Genomic DNA, 11,985 nt, shown 5'->3' with positions numbered 1-11,985 from the left:
AGGAGCTTGAGCTTTTGATCAAGGATGTACATAGGACAACCATAGAAATTCTCATTCCAAGTTTCCTTAACTAATCTATCACAGTCACTGTTCATAGTCCACATTTTATGAAATTTGAATTGGCTTTTGAAAAACAGATTATCCCTCTTAATAGTAATGAGAATCGGGTAATGATCAAAATTGGTTTTAGTGAGAGTATTGCTAACAATAGAAAAACAAGAATCAATCAAAGCCATGTTACAAATGGCTCTGTCTAACATTTTCTCAGTCCTATGTCTCCCTCTTCTTCCATTACACCAAGTGAAGGCATCACCTAATGTAGGAATATGAATAAGGTTATTGTTATCAGTCCAACATTGAAAATCTTGCATAGGGACTTTGGCAGGGACATGGCTATTTTTAGTTGATTAATAGTTTATAAAAATTAAACATTAAATAAAACATTAAATAAATTGCAAGGATATCCAAATCGTTTTTTTAAAGATCGATCTCTAATATTTTCTCGTTAAATTAAAAATCATATTGGCTTTTTTTTCTCCTCACTTCAAATTCTCAATTTTCTCTAACCCTAGATTCTTTCCCTTTCTCCTTTACTGATCGATATTTACTTCCTTTTCTCCTCACTTCAAATTCTGATTTATTTGTAACCCTAGTTTCTTTCTCCTTTCCCTTCAACGATCGATTTTTCATATGTGGATAAGCTATGAAAATATGAACAAATAAGATGGAAGCAACGAATAAACCAAAATTTTACTAAGAAAAGACATTTTTTCATTGGGCTTAAGATCTCCACGACACATTCCAATGGCGTATACTTTGTCTAGATCCCGGCCATATGAGAAATTGTAGAAACCGTAGTTAATTTCTTTTTGACAAGAGAAACTACATATAAGAGTTTTGAGGTTCTCATCATAAGTCTTATTGGCTGTGTAGTTGCATCGCATTTCCTGTTATCATATGATACATGATCTCCGGCTTTGGCTTGGGATACTATTATGACAAAAAGAAAACAAAGAAAGAAAAGGAGAGACATTGCAAAAAAAAAAGTTATGTATGAATATGAATGATAAAAATGAGGTGAGGGTGTGTTGTTGGGGAGATATTACAATTTCAAAATTTTAATATAGTATAATATTTATTAATATAATAGTTATTTGTAATAAAATTAAATTAATTAAGTGGACCAATCAAAACATTACATGTTACATGGATTTCGGTACCCAATATAATATGATGGGTATTTATAATAAAATTAAATTAATTAAGATAACTCAAGATAGTGTATTTTACAAGAGAACCAGATTCTTTGTCTAAGTAAATTATGGATTATGTGTCTTGGAATTTGCAATGGAATCTTCATTGTGGGTTTTTATTATGATTTTTTTGTCGACAACGGCTTTTTGGGGCTTAGATCTAGCCTTCCCTCTCATAATCCGGTTCTTTTGTTTTGGTTTTTTCATTTTGAAACAACTATTTTCGATATATTTGTATTCTCTTTATGATTAATTATTATCAAAATACTTGACAATACATAAAGGCTTAATACATCCTTTGGTCCCTTAGTTTAATTATAGGTTTCAGTTCAGTCCCTGATGTAATAAACGTTACGTTGTGGTCCCTTATTTGTACTTCCGTTAAAGCATGTGGTCCTTTCTGTTAAGTTTTATGATTTTCTGTTAGTTTTAGCCTTGTTGGCAGTCCAGCTGGGCATCAATAGCTGACATGGATTTATGATTAAAAAATGAAGGAACATTTCTGACGTTCCATATTTCTTTCTCATCTATCATATTCACTTTAAGTTTTCTCCCACAACCCCCTTTCGTTCACTAGGGTTCGTGAATGATTCATCTTCATACATAGTTCATTCCCAGCTTCATCTTCGTGCAGTAAGGTACCATCTATCATTCCCAGCTTCATCTTCGTGAATGTTATGAGTACTGATTTCTTACATTTTCCTTCATATCTCCTACTGGAACTTCGTTCATCTATCATACTGATGGTTCTTTCGTCTTCATTTGTTAGGGTTTGTGGAACAAGAAGACATTCTACAATCTGAGATAAGGTATGAATGATGTTTTGCATTTATAGTTTTGTTACGTTACCTGTTTTTCTCATTTAGGGTTTTACATAAACCGTGTTTAGGTAATGGATACTCGTTTTGAATGCATTGTTCATCACGGGGGTTTTTTTTCTGAGTTCACGAAATTAGGGTACGATGGGTTAGAGGAAATCTGGCGAGTGGATCCTGACTTTTGGAGTTATTTCGAAGTACTAGACGCGTTAAATGAGTTAGGTTATCCAGACATAGATAGTCTCTGGTATCATGATGAAATGGAGAGTAATAGCATTGTTGAGTTGACAGATGACATAGGAACTAGGAGGATGCATGTACTTTGAAGAGGAGTTACAAGGTGGTGATGTTGAGGGGACCAAAGATACTGATGGATTGAAAAGTGGTAGTGAAGATAGTGCAGTAGGAATTAACTTTGAAGATTCTGATAATGATGTGGTGATGACTGAAGCAGTGGCAGTTGATGATGCTGAAATATCTGAGGATGGGACAAAAAATGGTAAGGGAAAAGGGAAGAGTAAAGGAAAAGTTAAAGCTAAGAGGAAGGGGAAGGGGAAGGGGAAGGTAAAAGGGAAGGGGAAGGGGAAGGGGAAGGGGAAAGTAAAAGGGAAGGGGAAGATTGGAAGACCTAGTAAGAAGAAAGTTAGTGAGAGTGCCACATCTGGGGAAAAAAGCCTTTTAGTTGATGATGATGAGGTAGATGAAGAAGAAATACCTGTAAATTTGAAGGGTTTGAGTGATGTTGAGACTGACAACAGTGAAGTAGGATTTGATGAATATTTTAGTGAGGATGATTGTGTGACAAAGACTCTATTTCAAACCTTCAAAATGCCTAAAACTATGGAGGATTATAAGTGGGAGTTAGGAACATACTTTGCAACTAACCAAGACTTCAAGGATGCCATAAGGTCATATGCCATACACAATGGTAGGGACATGAAGTTCAAGAAAAATGATAAAAAAAGGATGAGAGTGATATGTAAAAAAGGGTGTCCATGGGAGGCATATTGTGCCAAAATTCAGGATGAGGAAACATGGCAGCTTAGGAAGATTGTTGACAAACATACTTGTAGTAGGGATTTCAAAGTAAATTTGTTAAACTCAAAATGGCTGAGTAGTAAGATACAGAAAAATGTTAGAGAGAATCCTAATTTAAGGCTAGCTGACATTATGGAAAAAACTCAACAGAAATGGAATGTGGGAATCAATAGAACTCTTGCATACAGGGCCAAGACAAAGGCAATTGACATTGTTGATGGCTCATTTAGAGAACAATATAAAAGGATACATGACTATGCACATGAACTTCTAAGGGCCAATCCTGGTTCAACAGTCAAAGTAACCAGTCAACCTTTCCAAGGTGAAGAAGAAAGCATTGAGAATCCTCAAATTCAACTGAGTCCCCATTTTCAGAGAATGTACATTTGTTTTAAGGCATGCAAGGACAGCTTCTTTAAGTGCAGGCCTATAATAGGATTGGATGGGTGCTTCTTGAAGGGTTATTATGGTGGACAGATTCTTGCTGCAATTGGGAGGGATCCCAATGATCAGATGATGCCTATTGCTTATGCTGTAGTGGAGGGAGAAACCAAAGATTCATGGAGTTGGTTCCTTGAGTTGCTGATAGCTGATCTTGGTGGGGAAAGGATTTGCAAAACTTACACTTTCATAAGTGATCAACAAAAGGTACTCTTCTGTATAATATGTATAATTTGTATATTTCTATAAGGGACTGATGTATAATTTGTATATTTCCATAAGGGACTGATGTATAATTTGTATAATTTGTATATTTTCTTAGGGACTATTACCAGCCCTAGAAGAACTATTGCCTCAAGTGGATCAGAGGTTCTGTGTCAGGTAGGATTCAATACATATAATGTTCTGTGTATTAATTTGCATTCTTATTGTTCTATATATTCATTTGCATTTACATTCTTATGTTGGTATGTGTCTGGTATGTTCTGATGTCTCATTTACAATGGTATGTTTTGGTAGGCATTTGTATAGCAATTTTAGAAAGAAATTCCCTGGTGCCAAACTCAAGGAATTGATGTGGAAAGCTGCTACAGCTAGTTATACTAATGCATTTGAAAGGGCTATGCTGGAGATGAAGGGTGTCAATGAGAATGCCTTCAAGCATTTGATAAAGCTGCCAGCTAGATATTGGAGCAAGGCATTCTTCAAGCCATATCCTCTTTGTGATGCCTTGGTAAACAACATGTCAGAGGCTTTCAACTCTGTGTTTGTGACTTCTAGGGCCAAACCTATAATTACCATGCTTGAAGAAATCAGAGTATATCTCATGCAAAGGTGGGAGTCAAATAGAGAGAAAATTGCCAAGTTTGAAGGAGATATTTTGCCCAATATCAAGAAAAAAATTACAAAGGAATCTGGAAGAACAAACTATTGGATTGTGAGGTATTTGAAAAATCCTTATGTGTGTTTTGTAGTGTAGCAATTCTGAGATATTTATTATAGCTATTGTTTGTTGCTCTTACAGGCGTGCAGGTGAGTTTGACTATGAAGTGAGGCACATCTCAAACAATGGAGAAAAGTATGTGGTGAATTTGTCCACCAAGCTGTGTTCTTGCAGGTTATGGATGCTAACAGGTTTACCTTGTTGTCATGCCATGAGTTGTATGAAATCACAACAACTTGATATTGAAGATTTTGTGCCTGACTGTTACAAAAAATCTACTTATGAGGCATGTTATGCAAGTGTTATTTTTCCTGTCAATGGAGAAAATCTGTGGGAGAAGAAGGACTATGCTGAATTGCAACCACCACCTATCAAGAGGCAGCCAGGAAGGCCAAAGAAGAAGAGAACTAGAGACCCATCTGAAAACATAAGGAATGAGACTCAACTCAAAAGGGCAAACTTTGGCATTAAGTGCAGTAGGTGCCACATGATGGGGCACAACAAATCAACATGCAAACTGCCACCACCAAGCCAGTCTGCTCAACCTGAAACTACTCAGCCTGAGCCAATTCAGCATGGACCTAGCCAGCCTGAAGCTACTCAACCTGAAGCTACTCAGCAAGATTCAACCCAGTCTGAAGCAATTCTGAATTAGGCTTTTATGCCCTTATGTATTTTGTGTATTATCTAGGCTGAACAAAAACCTAGGCTCCATGTCATTTTGTATGTTTCTGTCATCGAGCAAGTACTTAGGCTTTCATGCCATTTTGTTATGTTTGTGTCATTGAACAACTTATTATGTTTGTGTCAACAGAACACATAGCTTTTATAATGCAAAGTGTTTTATGCTACTCCTTATGTCAATATTTACATATAGCCATCAATCTACAACTATACATATAGTCATCAATCTATAAGTATACATATTGTTACAATATCAATGCAAGTATACATATAAGTAAAATCATAATCTGCAACCATTTTTACAATATCAGTATATAACATATAACAGATGTTTAAATAACACTCAATATTGCTAGAAATCAATTCATTCAACCAACATAAAACTTACATACTTTCACAAGATTTGGTACACCTCTATTTCAAATACATAGTTACAAAGACTAAATTAAACCCTAGACTAATAACAGCAAAAACTATTGCATTCTTCAACAATCCTCTCATGCTCAGAACTTCATTCTTCAACTTTAAAATCTTCTTCCTTTGCCTTTCAATCTTTAAATCCCTTCCATCAACAACCTCATCACCAACCCACTTGAAAAAATTGCATCCCTTCTCCATATGATTCCTGTAATTCCTGCAGCCCCAAAACTTTTTCCCTACATTAACACTGTTTAGATCTGTAACCGTGCGCATCACACACTCTTCTTGGCACCAACAATCAATCCTTTTGCTTCTTAGCACAACAGACCCAAATGACCCACAACTCTGGGTGTTTGATTTTGAGTAGTGACTGGAGTTCGTAGACATCTTCACACGCTCGATTTGCTGGTCACTGAAGAAACAAAGAAGAACAAGAGATGAAGGTGATGAATGTAGAAGGAGAGGAGGCACGAGTTTGCCCTAAAACGTGAAAATGGATTCAGATAATTGCAACCATGATAATACGATAATATAATGCACTATGCTGAGTCAGAAATTAAAAAAAATCCTTGTTGGCATGCCACGTCAGCAAATTTAACGTTTTCAGACTGAAAGTAACGGAATGGATCAACATTCATAACGGAAGTTTCCTTAAGGGACTAACATGTAACGTTTTTTACATAGGGGACCAAAGTGAAAACATAAACTAAGTTATGGGACTTCAGGACTAAATAAGCCATACATAAATATTGTTACATAAATACTAACACAAATTTAACATTACATTTTATTAGAACTATTTGAGATGTATGAAGCATATTATAAAAACTCTTCACAGAACTATTTGAGATGTATGAAGCATATTATAAAAACTCTTCACGTGCTGTCCGAAACTTATTTTCCATCTATAAATAGGATTCCAACTTCTCTAAGTGGCCAAGCTCAACCACTTAAATTATTGTTCCTTCAAAACCTATTATTGTTTTTCTTTTTGAAATTTTTAACCGAGTTATGATGAGTTACATTCCTAGTTTTCTCTTCTTACTCCCTCAATCCTTTTGGCTTCTTTTATTTGTTATGTCTTTTGCCTTTATCATTATTAAATTCCTAGGATATCACTTTATGAATATAAAGCCAAAAATACCAAAATTGCCACCAGGTCCAAAACCATGGCCTATAGTTGGCAATCTTCCTGAAATGCTTGCAAGCAAGTCTCCAACTGAGTGGATACACAAAACTATGGAACAATTCAACACTGATATTGCATGTATTCGCCTAGGAAATGTTCATGTTATCCCTGTTAATTGTCCCACCATTGCTTGTGAATTCTTGAAAAAACATGATGCTGATTTTGCTTCAAGACCAAAAAGCATGGCCACTGATATCATCACCAATGGCTACTTGACTTCAGCCCTCGTACCCTCTGGCGAACAATGGAAAAAGATGAAGAAAATCGTTGCAAAGGATTTGCTCTCTCCATTCAGACATCAATGGCTTCAAGACAAAAGAAACGAAGAAGCCGATAATCTTATGTTGTATGTGTACAACAAATGCAACAATGGCGACCTTGTGAATGTTAGGATTGCAACACAACATTATTGCGGTAATATTTTCCGAAAACTATTTTTTAATGCGAGATACTTCGGAAAGGGTATGACGAATGGAGGCCCTGGTGTGGAAGAAATAGAACATGTTGATGCTGCTTTCGAATTGCTTAACCATGTTTATGCTTTCTCTGCATCTGATTATATCCCATGGTTGAGGTTATTTGATTTTGATGGACATAAGGGAAAGGTAAAAAATGCAATGAAGATAATGAACAAGTATCATGATTCTCTCGTTGAAGAGAGGATCAAACAATGGAATGATGGATCAAAGAATGTTGAAGAGGACTTGCTAGATGTTTTAATTTCTTTAAAAGATGTCAATAATAATCCGTTATTGACAATGAAGGAAATCAAGGCTCAAACTATTGTAAGATTTCATTTACTTTCTTTTATCTTTCTTCCACCTTTACCAAAAATTTACTTTTTATATTAAAGATTAGAAAAATTATAAAGCAGACTTTTCATTGGTAAAACCAACTATAATATAGAATATTTGCTTAGTACATCTAAATTAAACTAATATCGAAAGTTAAATTTCTATGCAGGAATTGATGATGGCGATGATAGACAATCCATCAAATGCAGTTCAATGTACATTGGCCGAAATGATAAATGAACCCAGACTATTAGAAAAGGCTATGGAAGAATTGGACAACATAGTTGGAAAAGATAGGTTGGTCCAAGAATCAGATATTCCTAAACTCAAATTCTTGAATGCTTGTGCAAGGGAAGCTTTCCGCCTCCATCCCATATCTGCATTCAATCCTGCCCATCTTTCTACGCATGATACAATAGTTGGAAATTTCTTGATACCAAAGGGTAGTCATGTATTGCTAGGAAGAACTGGTCTCGGGAGAAATCCAAAAGTTTGGACCGAACCTTACAAATTTAAACCAGAACGTCATCTCAAGAATGATGGACATGATATATCTTTGACAGAGCCGGATTTAAAGTTCATATCTTTTAGTATAGGAAGACGCGGTTGTCCTGGTGTCAAGCTTGGCACCACAATGACTATCTTTTTATTAGCAAGGTTGCTCCATGGTTTCAGTTGGAATATTCATCCAAATATATCAAAAATCAATCCTGATGAGCCACTGATGCTTGTAGCAAAACCACGATTGAAAAAAGATTTGTATAATTTTTGAAGTGAAAAGCTAAGGCATTTGTATCAAATACACGTGTTTTACTTATTTTACAATTATGTTATATTATTATGCCATTTGTAATGAAATTTGTTGATTAGTGTATATGAAAATATAGAAATAAAGGTTACAGAAGATCTCATCTTTTATAGGAAAAATTATTTGAGATATCTAAATTTAAAAATCTTGTATTCTTGTGTACTTTTATTTTGTTAAGGGAATCAGCAGAAAACTTAAGACTTCTTTCTTCTATGATCAATCAAGGTACTTAAATGTATGTATTTATGAACTTGATATTATGCAGCTAAATAAATTAGTTAAGGAAAGAAAAGACTTATCTATTTGGTTGTTATAAATTCAATACTGATTGAGTTAACTTGAATTTGTAGGTCTTCTCTTGTAAATGATGTTCATAAACAAATCTATGGGAGTGTAGTTCCACTACTTGAAGAAGAAAAATTGTCCTTAAAGGATAGAGGTAATTTGAGCCTTGTTTAAAGGAATATATAGTTTATGCACATTATTATCTACATTTTAGATTGAAAACATACCAGTGAATTGAATCTAAGTGAAATCACTACCGGTGTCATTTAGGTCGGGTTACCATCATGAGCGACTCACATTCCTATAGGCATTAGTCCCATCTTATATGATGTATTATAGACTTTCTCTCTAGCTAATCCTTTCGTCAAAGGATCTGTTAAATTTTCATCAGTGCATACATGATCCACTCTCATAGCTCCTTTACAGATACAGTCTCTAATAGTTCTGTGCTTTCTTCTAATTTGACGTCTTTTACCATTATAATAACGGTTCTCTATTTTTGCAATAGTCGCGGTACTATCGCAGTGGATCAACGCAGCTGGCATAGGTTTTTCCCATAAGGGAATCTCAGCTAGCAAGCATCTTAACCAACTTGCTTCTTCACTAGCATTTGCTAATGCTATCATTTCAGACTCCATCGTGGACTGAGCCAGGATAGTCTTTTTCTTTGATTTCCAAGATACAGCTCCTCCGGCTATGTTGAATACATAGCCACTAGTAGCTTTGGAATCATCTGATAAGGTATTCCAATCTGCATCACTGTATCCTTCAAGTACTGCAGGAAATCTCTGATAATGTAGACCGAGGTTCATTGTTTTTTTAAGGTACCGCATGACTCGCTCAATAGCTCGCCAATGCTCATTACTCGGTCTACTTGTAAACCTACACAACAATCCTACGACATATGCAATGTCCGGTCTAGTACAATCAGTGGCATACCTAAGACTGCCAATGATGCTTGCATATTCTGCCTGTCTGACACTTTCACCAGTGTTCTTAAACAGTTTCATACTTGGATCATATGGTGTACTTGATGGTTTACATTCAAAATAATTATATTTCTTTAAGATCTTTTCTACGTAGTGTGATTGATCCAAAGAAATTCCTCGTTCGGATTTTGTGATCTTGATGCCAAGAATCACACTTGCTTCTCCGAGGTCTTTCATATCAAATTTGTTGCACAACAATGATTTCATAGCATTAACGGCGTGAATGTTTGATCCAAATATGAGTAGATCGTCTACGTATAGACATATGATAGTGCAAATGCGATTCTCATATTTGTAATAAACGCATTTGTCACTTTCATTCACTTTGTACCCATTCGATATCATTAAGTTATCAAATTTTTCATGCCATTGCTTAGGAGCTTGTTTTAATCCATACAAGGATTTATCTAACTTACAGACCTTGTTTTCTTGTCCATGGATCACAAAACCTTCAGGTTGTTCCATATAGATTTCTTCTTCTAAGTCACCGTTTAGAAAGGCTGTTTTTACATCCATTTGGTGTACTATCAAATTATAAATAGCAGCGATTGATATAAGTACCCTAATGGATGTAATTCTAGTGACTGGAGAGTAGGTATCAAAGAAATCTACATTTTCCTTTTGTCTAAAACCCTTGGCAACAAGACGAGCCTTGTATTTATCAATAGTTCCATTAGGTTTTAGTTTCTTTTTCAAAACCCATTTACAACCAATTGGTTTTCATCCAAGAGGCAAGTCTACTAAGTGCCAGGTCTTGTTAGACTCAAGAGAATCTATCTCATCATTAATAGCTTCCTGCCATAAGTCTGCATCTAGCGTTGACAAAGCTTCTTGAAGATTTATTGGATCTTCTTCTACATTATAAGCCGCATAGTCAGGCCCATAATCTTTAGAGACTCTTACTCGTTTACTTCGTCGAAGTTCTGTTTCTACTTTGTCGTTGCTTTCTGTACTTCTTATCACAGGAATGTGACTCGATTGAGTGCCCCCACTATTTCTTGATTTGAAGGGAAATTTGTCTTCATACAAGTCAACATCATTTGATTCTATGATCACTTTTGCATTTAGGTCATAAAACCTATATGCCTTACTGTTTGCTGCATACCCAATGAATACACATTTGTATGCTCTACTAGCGAGTTTAACTCGTTTCGGATCCGGAATTCCGACGTAGGCCAGACAGCCCCAAGTTCTCAAATAAGACAAGTTTGGTTGTCTTTTCTTTAATATCTCATAAGGTGAGATCTTAATTTTTGACTTGGGTATTCTATTCAGGACATAGCAAACAGTCAATAAAATTTCCCCCCACCAGTGAGGTGCAACACCAGAATTCATCATAATTGCAACAACTGTAACGCCCGTATAATTTTAATATTAATTTAATTTTATTATTGAATTAATAATTAGAATTATTAAAGAAATTGTGGAAATAATAAATAAAAGAGGTTTTGGCTTTTGGGCCATATGTGGAAATAGTGAAAGAAGGGGGGGTGATTCTGTAAACCCTTTTACTGACTTATTATTATTTTACAATATTGGAATTGGGAAAAGAAAGAGCGTGAAAGAGCAGAAGTCTGAGGAACGAGGAACGTGAAGGAGAACGGTAGAGGGAGAGACCAAGAATCCAGAATTTTCCTAAGGTAAGGGGGGACTTGTCTTGATTATCATCTATTATCGGGTTAGGGGTTGATAATGCTGAATAGATGTAGAATTCGGATCAATTGAGTCATATGATAGGTTTAGGGATTGTGTCAATTGTATGATATTTGACCCCTGTGTTTGAATCTATGATGTATGTGTTGTTATAATCCCAATTGATGTGTATTTGGTGCATTACGAGACGTAAATTGTGTTGTTTGTGCATTATAATTCTCCATGTTCGTACTGGTATGTGTTGGGGTGTTTGGGATACATGGAATGCTGTTTTTCTGCAGATTGGGGTTTTCAGAATCGCGGTTCGCGCCGCGTACAGAGGGGAGGCGTCGCGAACCTGAAGGCAAAAGGTCAGGAAGTTTGTTGCGTTCAGTACGCGCCGCGAACAGGTGACCGCGCCGCGAAGGCGTTGTTCCAAATCGTTCCGCGCCGCGAACATGTGTACGCGCCGCGAAGGCGTTGTTTCGATTCGTTCCGCGCCGCGAATGCATGATGGCGCCGCGTGCTGTTGATGTTTTGTGAAATTTTTAAGAAAGTTCAGAGAGGCATAACTTTCTAACCGTTGGTTCAATTGATGCGCCGTTTTGGGCTAAATGAACTTTATTAAACGATCTATGTGATGATGATTTGACTGGTTTTAGAATGATGATAATATATGTTGCTATTTCTT

At 35.9% G+C, this 11,985-nt stretch overlaps 2 protein-coding genes across 2 annotated transcripts; both read left to right on the top strand.

Moving 5' to 3' along the window:
• The first annotated feature begins 2,386 nt into the window (after positions 1-2,386).
• LOC131658582 (uncharacterized) lies at positions 2,387-5,233 on the top strand. Its single transcript, XM_058927861.1, has 4 exons — positions 2,387-3,757; positions 3,873-3,931; positions 4,070-4,492; positions 4,575-5,233. Exons 1-4 carry the CDS (start codon positions 2,387-2,389, stop codon positions 5,146-5,148), a joined length of 2,427 nt encoding a protein of 808 aa, XP_058783844.1. The 3' UTR covers positions 5,149-5,233.
• Positions 5,234-6,719: 1,486 nt separating this feature from the next.
• LOC131658581 (isoleucine N-monooxygenase 1-like) lies at positions 6,720-8,847 on the top strand. Its single transcript, XM_058927860.1, has 3 exons — positions 6,720-7,571; positions 7,750-8,339; positions 8,739-8,847. Exons 1-3 carry the CDS (start codon positions 6,720-6,722, stop codon positions 8,845-8,847), a joined length of 1,551 nt encoding a protein of 516 aa, XP_058783843.1.
• Positions 8,848-11,985: the final 3,138 nt, after the last annotated feature.

This window comes from Vicia villosa, linkage group LG3 (genome assembly GCF_029867415.1).
Source record: "Vicia villosa cultivar HV-30 ecotype Madison, WI linkage group LG3, Vvil1.0, whole genome shotgun sequence".
In the NCBI taxonomy this organism is placed as follows: Eukaryota; Viridiplantae; Streptophyta; class Magnoliopsida; order Fabales; family Fabaceae; genus Vicia; species Vicia villosa.
Note: the sequence above shows the minus strand (reverse complement) of the source record. Positions and strands in the feature narration are given on the sequence as shown.

What these genes read in the sequence shown, in the direction of transcription:
- LOC131658582 (XM_058927861.1), top strand. Translation starts at nt 2,387, where the DNA reads ATGTACTTTGAAGAGGAGTTACAAGGTGGTGATGTTGAGGGGACCAAA. An exon ending in TCATAAGTGATCAACAAAAG is followed by an intron (nt 3,758 to 3,872) that starts GTACTCTTCTGT and finishes ATATTTTCTTAG; the next exon opens with GGACTATTACCAGCCCTAGA. An exon ending in GATCAGAGGTTCTGTGTCAG is followed by an intron (nt 3,932 to 4,069) that starts GTAGGATTCAAT and finishes ATGTTTTGGTAG; the next exon opens with GCATTTGTATAGCAATTTTA.
- LOC131658581 (XM_058927860.1), top strand. Translation starts at nt 6,720, where the DNA reads ATGAATATAAAGCCAAAAATACCAAAATTGCCACCAGGTCCAAAACCA. An exon ending in AAATCAAGGCTCAAACTATT is followed by an intron (nt 7,572 to 7,749) that starts GTAAGATTTCAT and finishes ATTTCTATGCAG; the next exon opens with GAATTGATGATGGCGATGAT. An exon ending in CCACGATTGAAAAAAGATTT is followed by an intron (nt 8,340 to 8,738) that starts GTATAATTTTTG and finishes TTGAATTTGTAG; the next exon opens with GTCTTCTCTTGTAAATGATG.